General features: G+C 38.2%; 3 protein-coding genes and 1 long non-coding RNA gene across 5 annotated transcripts; 3 read left to right on the top strand and 1 right to left on the bottom strand.

Moving 5' to 3' along the window:
* Window positions 1–276: 276 nt before the first annotated feature.
* Window positions 277–2914, top strand: LOC133863454 (xyloglucan endotransglucosylase protein 34). 2 transcript variants are annotated; one of them, XM_062299387.1, is made up of 5 exons: window positions 277–427; window positions 550–743; window positions 888–988; window positions 1214–1407; window positions 2391–2914. In XM_062299387.1, the coding sequence occupies exons 1-5, from the start codon at window positions 324–326 to the stop codon at window positions 2788–2790; spliced, it is 993 nt and encodes a 330-aa protein (XP_062155371.1). In that variant the 5' UTR covers window positions 277–323; the 3' UTR covers window positions 2791–2914. The 2 variants fall into 2 exon arrangements, with proteins under 2 accessions (XP_062155371.1, XP_062155378.1); XM_062299394.1 differs by having other exon boundaries at window positions 318–453.
* Window positions 2915–5075: 2161 nt separating this feature from the next.
* LOC133863443 (glyceraldehyde-3-phosphate dehydrogenase A, chloroplastic) lies at window positions 5076–8619 on the bottom strand. Its single transcript, XM_062299376.1, has 5 exons — window positions 8454–8619; window positions 8238–8354; window positions 7006–7310; window positions 6657–6901; window positions 5076–5764 (listed from the first exon to the last, which is right to left on the bottom strand). Exons 1-5 carry the CDS (start codon window positions 8493–8495, stop codon window positions 5262–5264), a joined length of 1212 nt encoding a protein of 403 aa, XP_062155360.1. The 5' UTR covers window positions 8496–8619; the 3' UTR covers window positions 5076–5261.
* A 148-nt stretch (window positions 8620–8767) lies between these two features.
* LOC133858358 (large ribosomal subunit protein eL21x/eL21w-like) lies at window positions 8768–13657 on the top strand. Its single transcript, XM_062293816.1, has 4 exons — window positions 8768–8775; window positions 8917–9223; window positions 9599–9829; window positions 12749–13657. The coding sequence occupies exons 1-4, from the start codon at window positions 8768–8770 to the stop codon at window positions 13046–13048; spliced, it is 846 nt and encodes a 281-aa protein (XP_062149800.1). The 3' UTR covers window positions 13049–13657.
* Window positions 13658–18194: 4537 nt separating this feature from the next.
* LOC133863436 (uncharacterized) lies at window positions 18195–21914 on the top strand. The gene is made up of 3 exons (XR_009899393.1): window positions 18195–18804; window positions 20284–20382; window positions 21655–21914. It is a non-coding gene; the product is annotated as an uncharacterized LOC133863436 (long non-coding RNA).
* The last annotated feature ends 570 nt before the right edge of the window (window positions 21915–22484 follow it).

The following is a 22484-nucleotide window of genomic DNA, read 5'->3' as shown; positions in this document are numbered from 1 at the left end:
GTGATGCGGGGAGGTGGAGGCAATAGCCACTTGGTGATGCCCTACGCTCTTAACCTATTGAATTCAAACAATCAAACGCATTGCTGTCTTTGAGTTTTTAGTAATTACCACTCCAAGGTGCCGAAAGGAAAACGGTAAATAGTAGAAACTACTCACTAGAAAGTAGAAACCCTCGTCCCAGACACCCAAAAAAGAAAAAGAAAAAAAAAGGGCTCTGCAACCGCCATGGACATAGCTGTATTACCACTACTATTATTTTAGTCAGGAATAATAATACCATTGTCCATAAGCTCGTAATCTTCCACGAGGGGGGTCCTTCAAACATGTGTACGTATGTAAAATCAGACCCTATAAAAGAGCTCCCCCCCCCCTCCCCTTTCCTCTCACCACATCTTCACAGATCTCTCTCTCTCTTTCTTTCTGTCGGGTAATGCTCTTGCGGAGGACTACACGGTCTAAGTCCATTCCTTCCCTTCTGTTGTCGTTAGAAACTTCTCAGTGTGCTTATTTGTTCTAACACTAAGCTTTTTTTTTTTTTTTGTGATGTAGAAAAATGGCTTCGTGTGTGTGGACTCTGATCCTGGGTTTCCTATTCATCATCGTCCCCGGCACCATGGGAGCTGCTCCGAGGAAGCCCGTAGCTGTGCCATTTGGTAGAAATTATATGCCCACTTGGGCTTTTGATCACATTAAGTACTTCAATGGAGGCTCCGACATTCAGCTCCACCTCGACAAATACACTGGTAAAAATGGATTTAGGAAAAAGTATTCTTTGTATCGCCAATAGACTGATGCCATCGTTTCAGATTTAAATGCTCGTACAAGTTTCATCTTGGCTATTTTTAATTATTTTCTCCTCCTCCATCTTTGTGTTTGATTTTGAAAAGGTACTGGTTTCCAGTCCAAGGGTTCTTACTTGTTCGGCCACTTCAGTATGCAAATGAAGTTGGTTCCTGGGGATTCTGCTGGAACCGTCACTGCCTTCTATGTGAGTTACCCATTTTTCCATGCACTTTTTATTATCATATTACTCGTCTTGTACAATCTTACTCCTTTCCCAATAGAAAGAAGGAACAAAGTCATTGATTGAGAAAACAGATTACTTGTGGCGACCCATTAATCGATCAGGATAAAAAGCAGAGATTTTTACACTCACTTTGTTCTTTTCTTCTTCCTGTTAGCATATCTCCTCTTAATAGAGTATATGTTGCAGCTATCATCTCAAAACTCGGAGCATGATGAAATAGACTTTGAGTTCTTGGGGAACAGGACTGGGCAGCCTTACATTTTACAGACAAATGTCTTCACAGGAGGGAAAGGGGATAGAGAGCAGAGGATTTATCTCTGGTTCGACCCAACCCAAGGCTACCACTCCTACTCTGTTCTCTGGAATCTGTATCAGATTGTGTAAGTTCCTCTACTTCTTTCTTCCTCTCTTTATTTAGTTTAGAAACTACAATCTCAGATCCTTTACGAAGCTGCTCTTATCTAAGTATTCAGAAAGCAAAATGTAAAATAATTAATGTCCAACTCCAAATTTTCATAGATCTCTACTTGTAAGTTCTGCAACTTTTGACATAATCGGATAATCATTTTTGTTTTTTTTTTTCTTTGGATGAGATTTTCCTTTACCTTCACAAGTCTATTTGGTTGGGTCTTCTCTAATTGAGAAATTGATATTATATATGATATTATGCCTAAAGAAATAAGCCAGCTTAAATTAACCCAAATTTTTAATCTAGATCCTTATAATTAAGTTTTTTAGTCAATCTTCCGTTATTTTTCATCTTTATTGGCGTCGAAGGAAGAGAACATATATATATATATATATATATATAGAAGTGATACACAATTTATTAATTTTCATACATGGTGCATTGTTACATAAATTGAATTTAAAGATGAGATTCCATTAAATTTAAAGATGAGATGTTTAGTAGAAATATTTATATCATTTCTTTCTACTTTTTTATTGACCTTATCTTACCTTAATAATAATCTCTCTTCAAAAAAAAAAAAAAAAAAAAAATCTTACCTTAATAAGATCTAAATTTTCTGAAAGAAAAACAAAAAAACTCTTAAAAGTTAAACTCCTATCAACATCCAATCTTTGGCCGCAATCACGGGATACAGCTCGCGGATATGTAAACCGAGTATTCTCCGACAAAATAAGAACATAAATGAAACAAGGCAAGGAATCATTATTGTCAACTTTGGTCACCGGAAAGAGGACTGGTTACGTGGGCGTTCTTTTCAACGAGTGATGCCGACAAATTTTTGAAAATCAACTGTTTGTGCTTTTCACGAAAGCTAGAAACATATTGTATATTATCTGGACATTGGGGACTGTGAAGTGACGTGTATAAATTGTACTATGTTTGTTTCGTCAGATTCTTTGTGGACGACACACCGATAAGGGTGTTCAAGAACAGCAAAGATTTGGGAGTGAGATTCCCATTTAACCAACCCATGAAGATCTACTCGAGCCTGTGGAACGCGGATGACTGGGCCACTAGGGGTGGGCTTGAGAAGACGGACTGGTCAAAGGCTCCCTTTATTGCCGCGTACAGGGGCTTCCACATCGACGGCTGTGAGGCCTCCGTCGAGGCCAAGTTCTGCGCGACCCAAGGCAAAAGATGGTGGGACCAGAAGGAGTTCCAAGATCTTGACTCGTATCAGTACAGACGCCTCCAGTGGGTCCGCACCAAATACACCATCTACAACTACTGCACTGATAGAGTGAGATACCCTACTCTCTCGCCGGAGTGCAAGCGAGACAGAGACATATGATTCATCTTTACTATGATTTCTTTTTATATATTTATTTATTTTAGAAGAGCTTGTATGTCGAAAGACCTTTGAGCATGAATTACGGGGATCTCTGTCATTCATTATTTTCCATGATTATGTTCCACTGTCTCTCTCATTTTTAAATTGGTGTTATTTAATATGTAAAATCCATGGTACTTACGTGTGGATGCAATATTATCCAGTTGCATGTGGACTCATTCCTTCGGAGTTCGGAGTTCGGAGTCCGGAGTCCTATTTAGTTATTGTAATCGTGAGGCTATTAATTATAATAGTTGTATCATGGCTATCTATATATATTTGTTATATAATGTCTTACTTTGGTAAAGATTTGCACTCAATTTGTGCCACGTATCTGAGATTCATGCGTTCACATGCCTTGACCGATTAGATAAATTAATGCCTGTCGTGATGCAATTAATTATATATAGATCGATGGCGGACAAGTGTCCTCGTGCAATCCAATATATCCAGAGATGCCAAACTGTATATGCTGTGTGCGGCGTGCCTCCGTGCACGGGGGCTAATCTCCTCTCATCGTGGCTAAAGGGATCCACCAAATTTGGTTCTTCAACAAAAATGATGGTAGAAATTAAAAGGTGATGGCTGATTGAATGATAGATTTTTATAGGCCAGAGGTCAGTCTAGTAAGTAGGGTTTAATGGTTTTGAGAAATAAAAGAATTAAGTAAAATATTTTTAGTTTTTGTTTTTTTTGTTGCTTGGATACAAGAGGCATCTCATGTCGGATATTTATAGGTGAGGTTTATAGATTCTTTTTCTTCTACTCTTACTATTATTGCTTTCACATCTTCCTAGAATGTGGAGTACAATTTACATTCCAAAGTATAATATGATTTACAATTAATGTTCGTGAAATGAAAATACAATGGACTTGTCCATTAGCATGTACAATGAGAGATGGCTAAATTTTAAAATCTTCAAGAAAAATGCCTTAAGATCGAAGAATTATAACAAAAGTCCTAAATTTAAACCTTATTTCTGTCGTTTACGCATATTTTAGTTAAAATACTTATTTCAGTTTTGAGTCTGGTTCTTGTTTGTTTTGCAGCTATATATCTCTTTAATGTTTTGCAGCTATACACTTAATTTGTTAGAGTACCAGTCGTGTTTTCAAAATTAATATAACAGATGGAAGTATTAAAAAAAAATTAACCTTGCTTTGAATTTTTCCATACTCCTATCTGCCATGAAACTACTTATTACCTCCTCTCTTGTTTGCTTGCTGTCATCTACTTCTCTTTAATGTCTTTAACGTTTTGCAGCTGTATCTCTGCACATGCACGTGATATTCTTTTACATTTTTTTTTATTATTTATTTTTCTGATTATTGTTTTACATGTTTGCCAAAAATTCTGTTAATTTTAGTTTTGTATGTTGAGTCCACAATTTATATTTACTCTATTCACGGATGACATCAATTCTACGTACCACAAAAACAAAAAAAGTGAGAATATTATATATATATATATATAAACAAAAACAAAAAGGTTAATAAAACCATATACATATATTTCCATAAGAGGGGCAAAACCGTGTCATTTGCTAGTTATGTGACAACTAAATTGAATTGGGATCTTCTATAATTTTTATGTCCAAATTATTGAAATATTCTTGCAATTGTGAGAGGCACTAATGGGTCTACTTGCCCATTAGTTGCGTGCATGTGTGTGTGGCTGTAGGATGCTTTTGCGGTGCTTCGATGGTGCATTTACCACTTAGCACGAAGCATCAGAGCGGTCAATTTGTGTTCGTTAATTTTTGGACGGTTGTGATCATACCATCTAGTGATTTGATATAGATTATAGGATGCTTCAAAGTAAAATCTAACGGTTAGATTTACTTGACCGTTAATAATATCAAATGTAAGATTAAATCAAGATTGATCTAACAGTTGAAATACAATAATCATTACTAACAATTATATAATGGTTAATTATGAATTGGATCTGACAATTAAGATTAGGTGTATGTTGATATAGAATCTCTTTTGCTATTTCTCTCAAAAGCCTTCTACCTTGTTTAAATTTTGTGATTATTAAGTTCTGTTTTGCTGTAGAAACAAAACTCTATTCTCTTTGCTAGAATAGAAAATTTGAGAGCTTTCTGATTTGATCGATTTCGCTTAATTGGTGTAAAACGCAATCAAACATCAAAAAGTCTTTGGGCTCTATTATATCTTGGAGGCATATTCGCTATAACTCGGTACACACCGATTGATAAGAATTAATAGAGGCAAATAACGTATTATGGAAAGCAACACACTTCTCTGTTGTTTAAGTTTATGCACCAACACTCTTTTCTGACTGTTTGGCAATAAATTCGAACTCATCCAAAAAGAAAAGAGGTTCACATCTGATTACATAACTTTGAAATCAGAAATCTACAAGAAAACTGGGAAGGAAGTTCATTAACAGCAGGGAATAGAAGATCTCACTTCCAGTTGTTGGCAACAATGTCAGCAAGATCAACTACCCTCTGTGAATAACCCCACTCATTGTCATACCAAGCGATAACCTTTACCATGTCATCTCCCATGACCATAGTCAGTGAAGAGTCAACAGTTGACGATACATCAGAGCACCGAAAGTCCACTGAGACAAGAGGCTCGTCGCACACAGATAGAATACCCTTGAGCTCCTTTTCAGCAGTGTCTCTGAACGCTGCGTTTACCTCTTCTGCAAAGGTCTTCTTTGACACTTGAACAACAAGGTCCACAACTGAGACATTAGGCGTGGGCACACGGAGGGCAATGCCATTCAGCTTCCCTTTGAGACTAGGCAGAACAAGGGCAACAGCTTTTGCAGCACCTGTGGAAGTTGGGACTATGTTGAGAGCTGCAGCCCGTGCACGACGAAGGTCACGGTGGCTTGCATCAAGAAGCCTTTGGTCTCCAGTGTAGGAATGGGTGGTCGTCATGGTACCCTTGATGATGCCTAACATACGATATTATCCACGTTATGGACTTGCCATAAATCCAATCTAGACGATGTGTAGAGTATCGATGAACATTCACAATCATAAAGTTTTATCAGATAAAACGCAAGGAGAATTTCTCTTTCACAAGCTGTGCCAAAACAGACTATTCATCCTCTTGTAGTGTCCAAGTCCAAGCCAATTAATTAAGTAGACACAGAACATGTCACACAAAAGCTAATAGCACTCTCACTGAATGGTTAGAAATGTTTGAAAGTTGAATTGGAAACTAACATCCAGTGCATAAACTAACAGATGATACAACCTCAGGAAATCATAGATCAATATGAAGTCTGTCTTCTTCTTTTTTGGTGACTAGTTATGTAAACTCATCTTTGGTAGCTAGCGCAAAGCCCGCAGAACCATGTCCAATACTTTCAGCAGTCTATAGGCAGTGCAAACGCCATGAAATTCAGCTTATGATTTATAGGAATATATAGTCAAGTCTCTGACAAACTATTTCTCTTTCTTTTTCTTGCACATAATTTATTGTTCTATGAGCATTTTCAATTATGCATGTGGACATCTAGCATAAACTTTCCCTCCCTCCAGACGTGATATTAGCTATTTTTCAAAGATATATAAAACAGGTCACTTTCTTATCCATCAAAAGTAAAGAATTAATCCCCTTAAAAGATAATATCATCAATGAGAAACTATTCTTGCATAAATACATGCAGAAAAGAGTGGACAAGGTATGTGGCCCAATTCCTATGGCCAGAAAGATGCCAATCATGAGGTTAATATTGAAAAGGTGATTGTGCTGAAATTGAGAAAAATTGCAATTATATGACCAATTGGTAAGGATATTACATCATTAGACTTCATAGCTAGAAAAATTAGGAAGGTTACCAAATTTCTGGTCGAGGACCTTGACAAAGGGGGCGAGGCAATTGGTGGTACAAGAGGCATTGCTGATGATGGGCTCGGCCGGGTTGTAAGAGTCGGCATTAACACCGACCACGTAGGTGGGGATATCTCCTTTCCCAGGAGCAGTGATGAGCACCTTCTTGGCCCCTGCCTGTAAGTGCTTTCCGGCACCTTCCCTGTCCACAAACACTCCCGTCCCTTCTATCACCAGGTCTATCTCCAATTCTCTGCGCAAACCATCCGTCGTTTTTGTTACGTTTGAAGTTTTAATTAAAACAAAAGAGAAACGGCAATTAAGAAGGGATCAGTGATTATATATCTAGATGATTACTTCCAGGGGAGGTTGACTGGGTTGCGGTTGGAGACGACCTTGATGACCTTTCCATCAACGGAGATGCCATTGTCACCGACGGGCTTGACGTCAGCGTCGAAGATGCCGAGGGTGGAGTCGTACTTGAGAAGATGGGAAGCCTGCTTGACACCCCCTGTGTCGTTGATGGCAATGATATCCAGTGGGGAGTCCTTCCTGCCATGCCAACACCTCAAAAAGTTTCTTCCGATTCTCCCAAACCCATTGATCGCCACCCTCAGCTTTGCCTCTACCACTCCCCTCCTGTAACCCCCGTTTCCGCCAACCTATATATACGTAAAATTAATTAACAATGCTTAATACTCAATATGTGCCTAGTTTATAATTAACTCCAATTTTGGCCAGTGGCATAGAGGTGATTCAATTAATTAGGTACATGCACGCATTATATTACATAACATTGGGGCATATCAGTGAATAATTACACGAGGGCACTTGACTTAAAACACCTATTTATATATTAATTGATCTACCTACTTCCCTTGATCAAGAGATGCATGAGACAATATATACCATGGACGTACGATGCAATTGAAAAATAATGTATCATCGAATATGTACATATACCATAACAAATTTAGCTTCGACACTGTACTATTACTATGATCACGAGATCCAACATGACACCAAGTTTCTTTTAGGATCCCTGTTTCATCATGCATTGCCTAAATCATGCATCCGAAACCACATTGTTAAATCATTACTTATCTGAAAAACTTAAGCTTATAGAAAAAAAGTAAATTTAATTACTTAATCAATACTTTAACACAGGCTTTTTGTTGTTGCTTACCACCACCAGAGGTTGATCAAGAGAGAGTGAAAACGAACAATGGAAATTAGACAAATCATATTTGAATCAAATCATTCAGTCTGCTGGGAACAAATTAGGCATCAAGTTAAGTCGTTGTCCAAATTATCATTACTAGTGTATACTGTCGGTGGTGAAAAGTAGTACTTGTTATATATGATTACTACGAAGTGCGAACCATGCAGGCATCATGAAGTATCAGATCATCAAACTTATATTGATTGCTCTGAGTTTTCAGGTTAGCGTTGGCTGATCAGGCCCAAGAGGTGGCCTGGCACTGATCTCATCCCGATTCTGATTAATTTTTAGTGTAAGCAAGAATTTCAAACCATGTATTGTCTTTAGTCCTACATAAGGAAGCCTCAAGAGAGAAATTCAAACTCACAGCAGAGGTCTGGAAGGAAATGACAGAGAGCAAGTCTTCGGAGGTTTTTCGAGCAAAGGGAAGAGAAGCTGCTGAGCTGCGAAGGCCAGCGAATTCGGAGAACCCCTGATTGTTGACCTGAATACCGGAACTAATTAATTGTGTCAGTGCGTGTCTGAAAAGAAGAAGAAGAAGAAGAAAAACAATTCATCCAAAAAAAAAAAAAAAAAGAGAGACCTTGAGAGATGACTTGGCCACAGAGAGAGTAGCAGACGCCATGGTTGTGTACCAAGCGCAGCTGTAGGAGCTCTAGTGGGAAATGTGAGTTCAAATTATGAAGTGAAGTGTAGATAATATTGGAGAGGATGAGATTATCGATAGCCTCTCATTCAACTTATGGCTGTGGTTGTGTAGGATTTTGTTGCTTCCACCTCCATCATGAGTTATGGTTCACGGCCATCCATCCTACATTCCTACCTCCTGTCTTATCTCCCATGCACCATTGCCATTGGTTTTCTGGGTTGGGCCTACGCGCTCGAGCCCCCAAGGGAATGGAACGGTAAGAACTAAGAAGAGCAAGTCAAAGTCCAACAAAGGGGTAATTGACTAATTGGGCTGAAGCCCACTTTAAACAGTAAGAAGAGAAACGGAAACCCTAGTCGATAGAAGTAAAGGCCTTTTTGGGGGCCGATATAAAAAGGGCAAAGAAGTACATAACATTGAGTATCGAGAGGCAGTGTAGCGAAAGCGAAGACAGAGAACTGAGCACAACGCCGGCGGGTCACGGGCTTCGATCGAGGACGAGGGATTTGTTCGCTCGCCCATTCAGGAAGAAGGGTTACATCCCGCTCTCTACATATCTGAGGACCTACAAGATTGGGGATTACATCGACGTCAAGGTTAACGGCGCCGTTCACAAGGGCATGCCCCACAAGTTCTACCATGGCCGCACCGGTAGCATTTTGAACGTCACCAAGCGTGCCGTTGGCGTCGAAATCAACAAGCAGGTTTCCTCCTTCAAAATATATTCTTTTCTGTTTGTGTTCGATACTGGCTGATGGTGTTCTCCCGATTTTATTCACAACTCAATGACAATTAGGCAGTTCAATTCCTTGGAAAATGCTTTTCATATAATATCCAATGTCTAGTTTGTCTGCCCTTTTAGTCGTCCGGCGTCGTCTCCCATAATGTCTGTCTGTCTGACTGTCTGTGTTACCCAGCTATCATTTCTCGGCATTGCTAGGCCTTGGGCTTCTTGCCTTTTTTATGGTTAATGAATATTATAAGTTTTTCAGCGTGCTACGTACACGTTTGTTATTCATTTTTCCATGGCCGATTGGCCGTGGATCTAACTTTTGGTAATCTTTGGGGTTGTTACGTAGGTTGGGAACAGGATAATCAAGAAGAGGATACATGTACGGGTGGAACATATTCAGCCATCAATGTGTAGGGAGGACTTCAAACTGAGAAGAATCCAGAATGATGAGCTGAAGGCAGGGGCAAAAGCTCGTGGAGAAAAAATCAGCACAAAGAGACAACCTGAAGGACCCAAGCCCGGGTTTATGGTTGCCGGTGCTACCCTGGAGACATTCACTCCCATTCCGTATGATGTGGTAAATGACCTTAAGGGCGGTTACTGATAATGTATTGCCTCAGATTATCTTTCCGTTTCCAGTTACCAGTTTCTAATGAGCGTTTTATTTTAACTCTTATCGTCTTCTGCTTGAGATGAAAATGCACTTGCGTTTTGGCCGATCTTATAGTCAGTTCTATTTTGCTATATAGGATACTGACATTGTCAATCTACACTTAGAGGATAGATCAATCTTAATTAAAAAAAGCAAAAAAATTCAATGACAAATTAAAAATGTCATGTCAGATAAGATAAGATGAGAGTATGCTATTTAGACTTTCACTTGCTCTTTATTGGTCCAAAAGCGCATTAAATATATATAGTATATTAGTATGCCATCTACAAGATTAGAAGGAAAAGAAAAGCTGAGATGGATCCACAGGAGCTAAACACCTATTGGGAGAGGATTTTGTTCTTCATATGGTTGCCTGTACCTGTAATTTGAAGTTGACGGCTATTAACACACAACATACTCCTAGATCTATTCAACCTAATAAGAGTTCTAGTGAGTGTGTTAAGGAGAAATCCGGTTGATCACAACTACTAGCCGGGGCGGACTTGCAATGGGGCCGGGGGGGCCCTGGATCCCCAAGCCCCAAAATTTTTTCCAAAAAAAAATTAAAATTTTACGCCCTAATCTTTTAATTTTTTTAGTTGTGCCCCTCAAAATTTTTTGTTTTCAATTTGGCTCCTCCATTTTTACAAGCCTGGGTCTGCCACTGACTACTAGTGACAACCGGTTCCTAAAGAGATAGAGTTCTACTTGTATTTGCTAGAAGAATTTTAATTGTATTTGTTTACTTTAGGTTGCTGATCACGGTTTTGTATTTATATTACGTTTGTCTCTAAAAGATAGTATTAGATTAGGAAGCTAGTACTTTGATGTTATCTTGTATTATGTACAAACTCTATATAAATCAATAGAAGCTCACAAGATGAGTAAGCTTGAAAAAGCCAAATATTCTGTGTTTCTACATGGTATCAGAGCCATCTATAGACTACTGTCTTTTTTTTTTCCCATTATCATGTCCGACTCTACAACCTCTTCGGCAGAGACAAATCCCACCCTTTTTCCATCCTCATCTAATGTTGTTTTTACTGATCCCAACATGAACCACACCCTGCAAATCAAACTCTCCAATGCAAACTTTCCTAGTTGGAGAACTTAGATCATAGCTTTTGTTAAAGCCCAAGATGCAAACGACTTTCTAGATGGTTTTCTCAACCTCTAGCCCAGACAATCCCGAATCCGAGCACCACTCAAGGTGCTCCTGCCACCATAGCAAATTCAGAATTCCTAACTCGGTGCCAACGTGATCAGATGCTCCTTAGCGTGTTAATCTCCACGCTCACCGAACCTCTTATGGTTCATGCAGTCGGCTGTGCCACCTCTCACCAACTTTGGACTACCTTGGTGTCTATGTTTGCTTCTAAAGCACGATCCCGGGTCCTGCAGATTCATTATCAACTTGCTACTACCAAGAAGGGTAGCGCATCGATCGCGAAATATTTTTAGTCATTCAAGGTTCTTTGTGATAACCTTGCTGCTGTCGGCCAACACCTCAACGATTTTGAGTGCACCTCTTATTTTCTAGCTGGCCTCGGATCTGATTAGGATCCGTTTGTTACCTCCAGAACTACTTGGTTGGATCCTTTATCCCTAGATGAAATCTACGGACACCTTCTTGCTTAGGAGATGTGGATTGAACATCATCTCACACCCGTGGAACCTGTCTAGCCTGCTGCTAATTTTTCAACCCGAGGTTCACCATCACGCAGTCGAGGCAATTGCGGTCATGGCTGCAACACCAACAACTACCGAGGTCGGGGATCTGTCTATCCTGGCCGTGGCAGAGGTACGTATTTCCCATTTGATTTGGCACAGCCTTCACGTCCCATCTGCCAACTTTGTGGGAAAATCGGGCACACTGCCCCCAGGTGCTATCAACGTCTTGATCCAGCTGTTGCTGGACCACCTTCTGTTCCATATCAGCCTGCTCAAGCCTATTATTCTTTTCCTAATCTTCCTACGGAAGAAAATTGGTACCCGGATACTGGTGCAACCCACCACCTCACCAACAATCTGCAGAATCTGAATGTCTCCTTTGAAGAATACTCTGGGCAAGATCAAATCCGCATAGGTAATGATACATGTTTGTCTATTTCTCACTTCGGTTCTGCAATTCTTTCACTTTTTCGTCACAAATTTCTTCTAAACCAATTACTTCATGTTCCTCACATCTGCAAAAATCTTATCTCTGTTCGTCAGTTTGCTTTTGGCAATGATGTTTTCTTTGAGTTTCACTCCTCCTTTCTTTATCATTAAGGATTGCAAGATCAAACTGCCAGTTCATCACGGCCAACTTAAGGATGGTCTTTATCATCTCTTCATTCCGCAAGTGCCTTCATCCACATCACAAGCACTCGTTGGTGAGAGGACTTCTTCACAGAGTCGGCACCAACGTTTGGGCCATCCAGCCCTTTGGACTGTCAACTTTGTTCTATCCAAATTTCAGCTTCCTGTTTTGTCAAATAAGGCATCGGCTCCCTGCAATGTCTGTCCTCAGGCAAAGGGTCACCAATTGCCCTTTTCAGTTTCACAAACTTCTATTTGTAATTTGTTAGATTTAATTTACTCAGATGTTTGGGGTCTTTCCTCCACTATTTCAATAAATGACAATCGTTTTTATGTCTCTTTTGTGGATGCCTTTAGTCGCATTACTTGGATTTATCCTATTCAATCTAAATCGGATGTCATGCAAGTTTTTCTCAATTTTCAATCCATGGTTGAACGTCTTCTCAATGCCAAAATAAAATCAGCCGTCACATGTTCCTACTTATTTATGTTGATATTATTATTGTTTCTTCTGTTCCCACTGCCATTGATGAACTATTACAGCTATTGAGCAGTGATTTTGCTGTTAAAGATCTCGGCACTTTACACTATTTTCTTGGCATTGAAGTTATACCAGTGAAGGATGGTCTCTTACTCTCTCAGAAGCGCTACATTCAGGATTTACTTTCCAAAACCAATATGATCGAAGCAAAACTAGTCTCATCTCCCATGGCATCTTCTTCGACATTATATGCTTTCACAGGTGATCCTATGGAAGACCCCACATTATATGGAACTGTTGTTGGTTCCCTTCAGTACTTATCTCTTACACGCCCAGACTTGGCGTTTACTGTAACTCTGTAAGTCATGTATGCCAGTTTATGCATCGTCCAACCAAGCTCCATTGGCAAGCTATAAAGTGTATTCTTCGATACCTCAAATATACCATCTCTCATGGTTTACTTTTGCACAAGACTTCATCAAATTCTCTACAAGCCTACTCGGATGCTGACTGGGTAGGATGCTCTGATGATCGACGTTCAACCGGTGCTTATTGTATTTACCTTGGTTCCAACTTAATTTCATGGAGTTCTCGTAAGCAACCTAATGTCTCAAGGTCTTCAACAGATGCTGAGTATAAGTCTGTTGCTAACGCGGTTGCAAAGTTGCTCTGGATTTGTTCTCTTCTTAAAGAACTTCGTCTTACACTGTCTGGTCCACCGAAGATATGGTGTGATAATATTGGAGCAACTTACTTGTCTATCAATCCTATTTTTCATGCTCGCACCAAACATGTAGCTATTGACTTCCATTTTGTCCAAGAGTTGGTTGCATCCAAGGACCTAGAGATTTTATTTGTTCCAAGTGCTGATCAAATTGTAGATGTATTAACTAAACCACTTGTTTCTAGAAGATTTCGTCATCTGTCTTACAAGCTCAACGTCTGCTCACTCCCGTTGAACTTGAGGGAGGATATTAACGCACAACATACTACTAGATCTATTCAAACTAATAAGAGTTCTAGTGAGTGTGTTAAGGAGAAACCCGGTTGATCACAACTATTAGTGACAACCAGTTCCTAAAGAGATAGAGTTCTACTTGTATTTATTGGAAGAGTTTTAATTGTATTTGTTTACTTTAGGTTGTTGATCACAGTTTTGTATTTAGATTAAGTTTGTCTCTAAAAGATAGTATTAGATTAGAAAGCAAGCACTTTGATGTTATCTTGTATTATGCACAAACTCTATATAAATCAATAGAAGCTTACAAGATGAGTAAGCTTGAAAAGCCAAATATTATGTGTTTCTACATAGGCACTGTGAATTCTCATCACTACATGATTCAGTGATATTTAATGCTAGAGGGTGGTTTGGAGGATTCTTACATGTTGTCAATTATTTTACACAACTTCACAAACTCAATATGAAATTAACGGATTACAATTGAGAGGTTTGACAGTTAAATTAAATGGGTCAGATTATGGTTAACCTATATAGTGTTATACTCATGTCAACATTGGCAATTTTTTACACGACTTGTGAAGCCGACGTAAACTCAACACAAAATTAACGAGATATGGTTAACTAATATAGTCTTATTATATTCATGTCTCAGTACGACATGAACTCAAAAGCATGAATTGTCACCTCTAATACCAATGCATTTGGATTCAACTATTTTGTTTCTTGGTGCAGTCAATAGTTGTGACGACCCGTTTTTTTTTTTTTTTTTTACAAAACGTAAAACGAGTCATCGCAGTGGCACGACTACGTGTCGCTCAGCCAACATATGTCACATGCCCCATAACATGTACCTGATAATCAGAGTATGACATACATCTATCTATGCAGCGGAAAACATAAATCTGAACAGCGGAAATTACAACTTATACATCTATTACAAATTAATAACCACATAGAGCCATTTAACGTTTATCTGTATGAGTCTTATTAACACAATATTTACAAAACAATAATGACTTTACAAAGAATATGTGACACAAACGTCACAAGCTATACCAAACCTATAAAACAGTGGACAGCCCGTGGTCCGACAATTACAACCGTCGCGGTGAGCTTCAGTCATAATATCCTAAGCACACTGCTACCGACCCATCGACTATACCGAAGTACCTGCAGCCAAAGAAACATCATCTACACGGTTGTGGTGATATCCACATCCGCATAGGTGAAATAATGAGTTCACCGCCTTAGTATACCTCATACTAAGACCTCAGTGGTATAAGACTAACTGAGTTTTCACAAAGAACCAACCTCTATTTATTTTTAGTCGTGCGAGCACTATATTAGCCACAATTTACCAATAGCTAATGCAGCAAACACCGACTATTTAGAAAACATTTAAAACATACTATATAGCTGTGAATATATGTAGAAGTTCCAATCTACCGCTTGGAAGACTCTACATATAGACCCCTCTATAATAATACTTTTCACCGGTCGCTTGGACATATGTGCACACGATCACTCCATCACAGATATCACGTATACACATAAGTCTTAAGCAAAGAACATGGCATCTTACTCTTCCATACTAGGATAACATCCTTCAACAAAACACTCGCAACATCATCTCTAATCGTATTCCAGTTTCGTGCCTTGACGTCAGTAGATCATGAGAGCACTAGAGTTAAACTCAATCATGCTAACACGTCTTTCCTGAAGAACAAGAACAGTCAACCTTCTTACTCATAGACATGCCATTACTCGCACCTGGGTAGTCATGTATCCATGTACTTTCAAGTTCAATGTATGATATTAACACATGACTATCCGATAAAAATATACATAAGATCTTTTTCATGAAGACTCTTATGCATACCAATATGTCTAGTAAAACTACTCATAACATAAAAACATCTCTCACAAAACAATGCTATATATACTATGCATGCCTCAATGTGTTGCTGATACTGCCTCAATGTGCTGATACTGTTACTCTGCTGATACTGTTACTCTGATATGTATGCTCTATACTACATGCTCAATGTTCCGTGCTTGACCAGTATATATTTCCTACTGTGTCAAGCTGAAATCATGCAATTGTTAAATCACGTCCTTTTAAAACTAAACAAATCCAGCATTTTACCCAACACTTTGAAATCATTCAAAACTTAGTTTCTTTATCAAATCTACGCAGTTTCAACATGACATGTTCTCAAACAATTTGCATAATTTAAATCTCAACCGCAGAACTTAACACTTTAAATCTAGTCAATACTTTTCACTCTTGCACTATCTCTTAAACATCATTGATATAGTTTAAACATAATCGAAACTAAACAAATCATCTCAAAGCATATACATTTCATCATATGGTTGGTTCAGTTTCAATAACAATATATATATTTTTATCAATCCAAGAAAATGGTATCAGAGCAGTTTGTTCTAGGGTTTGTTAGGAAAAGCGGAAGTCTAGGTTTGTATTAGAGTCTAAGGATAACAGAAGAGCCTTAGGATTCTAAAAGATTTAACGCAGATAAGGAAAACTTAAATTGGAATTCTTGTATGCATTGCATGGATTTTGTAATGCATTCATTAGGATTTGTGTTGTCTACGTAGCATAGTCTTGTGTAGACAAGCTATGCCACTTAGACAATGACCTCTTCTTTTGTTCGGAAGTGTTGCGTGTGTCTCGATTGATTCAAGTGCAACACATCCCCTTTTTCTTGTCCATGTATGTGGAGTCGTGTAGGTAGAGGTTAAACCCTTAGGTCAAAGTATATGTGTGGCAACTTTTGTGGTGACGCTATTATGGGTAGGCCTAGGTGTCTAGCTATTTAGTCTTTCAGAAGAGTCTACCGTGATTGTGATAGGCTATAGGCGATGTAAGAGAGAGCTTTTCATGAGGGTAGACTAATAATCGTCCTTTAAGAAGTGATGGCGTATTCTTTGGGTGCATCGAAGGAGACTCGAACCTTGAAGAGCATGAGACCATTGTACGAGATCAATTCAAGGAAACTGCCTAACTACAACTACGAGGACGACACCATAGCGAAGAGACAACCATCGACCAAGACGACTACTCAACGACGAGGGACGTATCCTCTAAGAATTAGACTAATATGTACGAGTTAAGATAATAAAGTATTTATGGGAAACAGACTAACAAGCGAATAACTAAGAATAATAAATTTCAAGATATTTTATTTTAATAAGCTATGAATTAAAGAATGATTTTAAAACAAGGAGTTAAATTAAGAATGACTATTTAATAAAATTTATGGGCTAAACCAAATGCTCCTAAAAACAGTTTCAAACATGCTCTGTGTATAAGGTTTATAATTTAACACAAATAATCATTAAAGTAAAAGTGATAGTTCAGATCTGAACTTTCAATGTATAGTTGTATGTGTTAGAGAATATTGTTTGAATTAGGTCCAAGTATTAGAAAGGAGTTAATTGCTAGTTGATCTTTGATGAGATCATGGTGTCATAGCATATCTTCGGTGGTGAAACCAATATTTAGAGAAAATTTATGTTTTGAAGGTAATGATGGCAGTGCAATAGTAAGGAGTTAAAGGATTAGATCGATAATATATTGAGGATAAGCCATCATTAATGAGTAAGTAGCAAGTTGAAGCAAAGTGATGTTAGGTTAAGTGTAAAAATCTTAATGGTTTACCTATTTGAGGATGGTAGTACCTATGATTAAACGAGAAATAGATTATAATATCACATGAGGATATGTAGATTTGTGAATATTGGAGGTACTTAGTAAGCCCACACTAGATCTTTGATGTCATAAAGGTCACAGTTGAGGACAATTAGAGTTATTCCAATATGATTTTGGGAGTGGATAAGGTAAACGATAGAGGAAATTTGTGTGAAACAACTAAGCTATACAAATTAAAGGAAGTTACTCTCTAAATGCGATCAAAATTATTGTTGGGGTTGCCTAAAGAATTAGTTACATGGCTAAAGTTTTGTGAATAGTTTGCTATAATGACTAAGAATTTGAGGCACTAAGAATAAGTTAAAGAATACGGTATAGAGGAATATGTATGATTCACTTTAAGTCATAATTTGGAAAATGAGTTTTGAACTAAGGAGGGGAGACCTAGTGAATTAACTTGGACTGAAGAGGATCTAAAGTTCAAATGAATGAAGTATGGGTTAGCAAGTGTTGGTATTAGTTATGACTTTGAGGTTAAGAATAGAATGTTGGGCGCTAATTGTCATTGAGATTTAGTGGGATAGCTTTATTATATAAGCGTGCTAGATCAAAAGAGTTATTTGCAATTTCGAGGTCGAAATTTTATAAGGAGGGGAGGATGTAAAGACCAAGAGATAAATAGGAGATTTACCAGTTATAAATTATGTTTATATAATTGAAAAATAAAGAGTTTAAGGTAAAGGGTAAAATGTAGTTAGATTTAATGTGGGGGTTAAATAGCAATTAACAAATAAAAGAATTAAAGTTGAGGGGCATTTCAGTAATTTTCCCTCTTTTCTCCCTTATCCCTTTTCTTTTCTTTCTTTTCCTTTCTCCCTTTTCTCTTCTCGGTGGACAGCAGTCCACGACTGCTTCTTCTCTTCTTTTTGTTATTCTTTTCTTCTTCTTTCTTCCTTTTCTCGCACAAACACAGTGAGACAGAGAGAGTCGGAGAGACTGAGGGAGGAGAGAAATAGGGAGATGAGACCGAGAGAGAACCGAGTGATGTGAGAGCCGAGAGATTTTGAGAGAGATGAGATCGGGAGAGTTGAGGAGTGATCGGAGCCCGATCCTCTGGTGGGTGGCGCCGTTAAGACCAGAGGACGCCGGCGACGCGATCTCCGGTGAGCCCGTGAACCAGAGATGACCCGGGAGAGAGAGAACCCGAAACCTGTAGAACCCATGACCCACGACCCGTGAGGACCCGATCCTCCATGATCGGCGACTGGGACGGAAATCCGGCGATGGAGGAGCTCTGGCGGAATCCAGGAGCTTGAACCCGCGACCCGTGAGCCCAGAAAACCCGAGGACCCGTGACCGTGACCCGTGCGACCCGCAACCCGCCTGACCCGAGAAGAAGACCCGGTTCTTCAAAGTGATTTCCGGCGACTTTTCCGGCGGAATTAGTGGCGTTTTTCGATGGATTGGCTATGAAAATTCTTGGGGTAAATTCCTATAACATATGATGGTTTATTTTGTAGATTAATTTGTTGATTGTTGAAATTAGGGTTTCATGATTTTATTTAGGGTTTCTCTACTGTTTGGCCGATTGATTTTGTGTACTGATATGGGGTTGGTTTATGATGGATTTTGGAAGTGTTGGTGAAGATTGGGTTTTTATGTGGATGGACCGAATTGGATTTAGTTGGTTTGTTGTTGTTGAAATTGGAATTGGGTATTTTAAATGTGTCTCTACTGTTTGATGTGCTTGGCTGAACTGATTTTAGCACTGAGAAACCGAAACCCCTGTTTTTGGTATGTTGACTGAATGGCTTGGAGCCCCTATGATGCTGGATTATCTTTGATCATTAGTAATTTTATGGTGTTGATTTTAGTTGATAAATTATGAATCGAGAGATTATTCCTTTGTGTTGGCTATATACTCGCTGTTTGGTGCTTGGAGTTGTTTGATAGATTTGGGATTTTGGACAACCGGGTACTGTATTGTTCTGTTCTAGAAATAAGGTTTTCAAAATAATAAAATATGATTCCCTAGTTTGACTATGAAAGACTTTGAAAGGGTGAGGTTTAGGTTCGGTCACTAATTTCCGAACAACTAAATTGGATTGTTAGAATTATGATATGTTGGTGTTAATGGCTCCATGTATATGGATTTTAATGGCCAGATTCTTGAGTATTGGTGAATGGTAATTTATTGATGAAGGTTGTAGTTGATTTTAAGTTGTTAACCCTATGTATTGGATTTGTTGATACACTTTGAGTTGAGACCTCATGGTGATATTAGAGAAGGTAATTGTTAATTGTTGATGATGGGTGTTGTGTAATTTTTGTAAGAGTAGTTCCAAATTAGAAGAGATTGATCTTGTTATGTAAATGAGTTGATTTTTACATGGGTTTGGATGTTGGGTTGTTATAAGGCCAAGTATGTACGTATTAATGTGAAATGAGATTTTTATGAGGACATCTTGATTATGGTTTGTTGAATAAGGCTAAATGTGTCCCATGATATGCTTATGAGTTGGACACCCTAAGTGTTAATGAAGTTGAATTGATTAAGGTTGATTATGATAAATAATTGAATTCCTTGCTATAGTTTATTTAAAAGTTTCGGTTATGCAATGAGGTTTTAGGTCATGTCTTTATTGAGTTGGGTTGGTTGGATTAGTCACATGTTATGAAGACTAGGAGAAGAAAGTGAAATAATTAACTAATAATAGAAAAAGGAATAAATAAATAGGCAAAATGTGATGTAAATATAATAAGAAGACAAATAAAATAGTAAACGCGTTTTAAGGATTAAGATGAGATATAATATAAACCTAAACTTAAGTGCTAACCTAATAGTAGCTAAAGGTGGCGAATTAGCTTTACACGTGGGTATGTGACGTGTGAGCATGCGGGTAGCTTTTGTGTCATAGAGTATAGAGTTCAATAGCATAGTCTAATGTTACCAATGTTTGCAGGATCATGTTCGGATTGGAGACTTTAATTGGTTCTCCAATGTAGAGTCCAAGTGACTAGGGTTCAAGGGAGTGTTCGAGTTGGAGTCCAATGCAGCCAAGGTGGGTATTCCACTCACTGAGAAAATATATATTTTTATATGTATTGGATTGATAAAAATATATATATTATTATTGAAACTGAACCAACCATATGATGAAATGTATATGCTTTGAGATGATTTGTTTAGTTTCGATTATGTTTAAACTATATCAATGATGTTTAAGAGATAGTGCAAGAGTGAAAAGTATTGACTAGATTTAAAGTGTTAAGTTCTGCGGTTGAGATTTAAATTATGCAAATTGTTTGAGAACATGTCATGTTGAAACTGCGTAGATTTGATAAAGAAACTAAGTTTTGAATGATTTCAAAGTGTTGGGTAAAATGCTGGATTTGTTTAGTTTTAAAAGGACGTGATTTAACAACTGCATGATTTCAGCGTGACACAGTAGGAAATATATACTGGTCAAGCACGGAACATTGAGCATGTAGTATAGAGCATACATATCAGAGTAACAGTATCAGCAGAGTAACAGTATCAGCACATTGAGGCAGTATCAGCAACACATTGAGGCATGCATAGCATATATAGCATTGTTTTGTGAGAGATGTTTTTATGTTATGAGTAATTTTACTAGACGTATTGGTATGCATAAGAGTCTTCATGAAAAAGATCTTATGTATATTTTTATCGGATAGTCATTTGTTAATATCATACATTGAACTTGAAAGTACATAGATACATGACTACCCAGGTGCGAGTAATGGCATGTCTATGAGTAAGAAGGTTGATTGTTCTTGTTCTTCAGGAAAGACGTGTTAGCATGATTGAGTTTAACTCTAGTGCTCTCATGATCTACTGACGTCAAGGCACGAAACTGGAATACGATTAGAGATGGTGTTGCGAGTGTTTTGTTGAAGGATGTTATCCTAGTATGGAAGAGTAAGATGCCATGTTCTTTGCTTAAGACTTATGTGTATACGTGATATCTGTGATGGAGTGATCGTGTGCACATATGTCCAAGCGACCGGTGAAAAGTATTATTATAGAGGGGTCTATATGTAGAGTCTTCCAAGCGGTAGATTGGAACTTCTACATATGTTCACAGCTATATAGTATGTTTTAAATGTTTTCTAAATAGTTGGTGTTTACTGCATTAGCTATTGGTAAATTGTGGCTAATATAGTGCTCGCACGACTAAAAATAAATAGAGGTTGGTTCTTTGTGAAAACTCAGTTAGTCTTATACCACTGAGGTCTTAGTATGAGGTATACTAAGGCGGTGAACTCATTATTTCACCTATGCGGATGTGGATACCACCACAACCGTGTAGATGATGTTTCTTTGGCTGCAGGTACTTCGGTATAGTCGATGGGTCGGTAGCAGTGTGCTTGGGATATTATGACTGAAGCTCACCGCGACGGTTGTAATTGTCGGACCACAGGCTGTCCACTGTTTTATAGGTTTGGTATAGCTTGTGACGTTTGTGTCACATATTCTTTGTAAAGTCATTATTGTTTTGTAAATATTGTGTTAATAAGACTCATACAGATAAACGTTAAATGGCTCTATGTGGTAATTAATTTGTAATAGATGTATAAGTTGTAATTTTCGCTGTTCAGATTTATGTTTTCCGCTGCATAGATAGATGTATGTCATACTCTGATCATCAGGTACATGTTATGGGGCATGTGCCATATGTTGGCTGAGCGACACGTAGTCGTGCCACTGCGATGACTCGTTTTACGTTTTGTAAAAAAAAAAAAAAAAAGGGGTCGTCACAATAGTTATGACCTCGGAGCCTTGACTGCTATTAACTACTGAGGTTCTCTATCTTATAATTGAGATTAAAATATGAAATGTCTATCAACTAAATTGGAAAAGAATCCTAGTAACGCAGTAGGGAGAACAAATTGAAGTTGGGACTTTTACTGTGTGATACCACAATATGTTATGTAGTGAGGTCACGGTAAGCAATTGGTGGAGCCTTGCCCCGACGTCTACATCTACACACAACCACACAAATAGTTAGCTGTTAGACTCTGTGATTCTTATACTCATAACTTGGGGTGGAGTTAATATGGATATTGAACTTTTACGGTGGCCAAATAGCTAGCCAACGCAGCTAAGGGAGAAGCTAATGGATAGTTATGTTTATTGGTT

This window comes from Alnus glutinosa, chromosome 1, assembly GCF_958979055.1.
Source record: "Alnus glutinosa chromosome 1, dhAlnGlut1.1, whole genome shotgun sequence".
Taxonomy (NCBI): Eukaryota; Viridiplantae; Streptophyta; class Magnoliopsida; order Fagales; family Betulaceae; genus Alnus; species Alnus glutinosa.
This window is presented reverse-complemented; position numbering and strand designations above follow the sequence as displayed.

What these genes read in the sequence shown, in the direction of transcription:
- LOC133863454 (XM_062299387.1), top strand. Translation starts at nt 324, where the DNA reads ATGTGTACGTATGTAAAATCAGACCCTATAAAAGAGCTCCCCCCCCCC. An exon ending in CCACCTCGACAAATACACTG is followed by an intron (nt 744 to 887) that starts GTAAAAATGGAT and finishes GATTTTGAAAAG; the next exon opens with GTACTGGTTTCCAGTCCAAG. An exon ending in TGGAATCTGTATCAGATTGT is followed by an intron (nt 1,408 to 2,390) that starts GTAAGTTCCTCT and finishes TTGTTTCGTCAG; the next exon opens with ATTCTTTGTGGACGACACAC.
- LOC133863443 (XM_062299376.1), bottom strand. Translation starts at nt 8,495, where the DNA reads ATGGCGTCTGCTACTCTCTCTGTGGCCAAGTCATCTCTCAAG. An exon ending in TTTCCTTCCAGACCTCTGCT is followed by an intron (nt 7,311 to 8,237) that starts GTGAGTTTGAAT and finishes ACGTATATATAG; the next exon opens with GTTGGCGGAAACGGGGGTTA. An exon ending in GGTCCTCGACCAGAAATTTG is followed by an intron (nt 5,765 to 6,656) that starts GTAACCTTCCTA and finishes ATCGTATGTTAG; the next exon opens with GCATCATCAAGGGTACCATG.
- LOC133858358 (XM_062293816.1), top strand. An exon ending in GCGTCGAAATCAACAAGCAG is followed by an intron (nt 9,224 to 9,598) that starts GTTTCCTCCTTC and finishes GTTGTTACGTAG; the next exon opens with GTTGGGAACAGGATAATCAA. An exon ending in CTCCCATTCCGTATGATGTG is followed by an intron (nt 9,830 to 12,748) that starts GTAAATGACCTT and finishes GAACTATTACAG; the next exon opens with CTATTGAGCAGTGATTTTGC.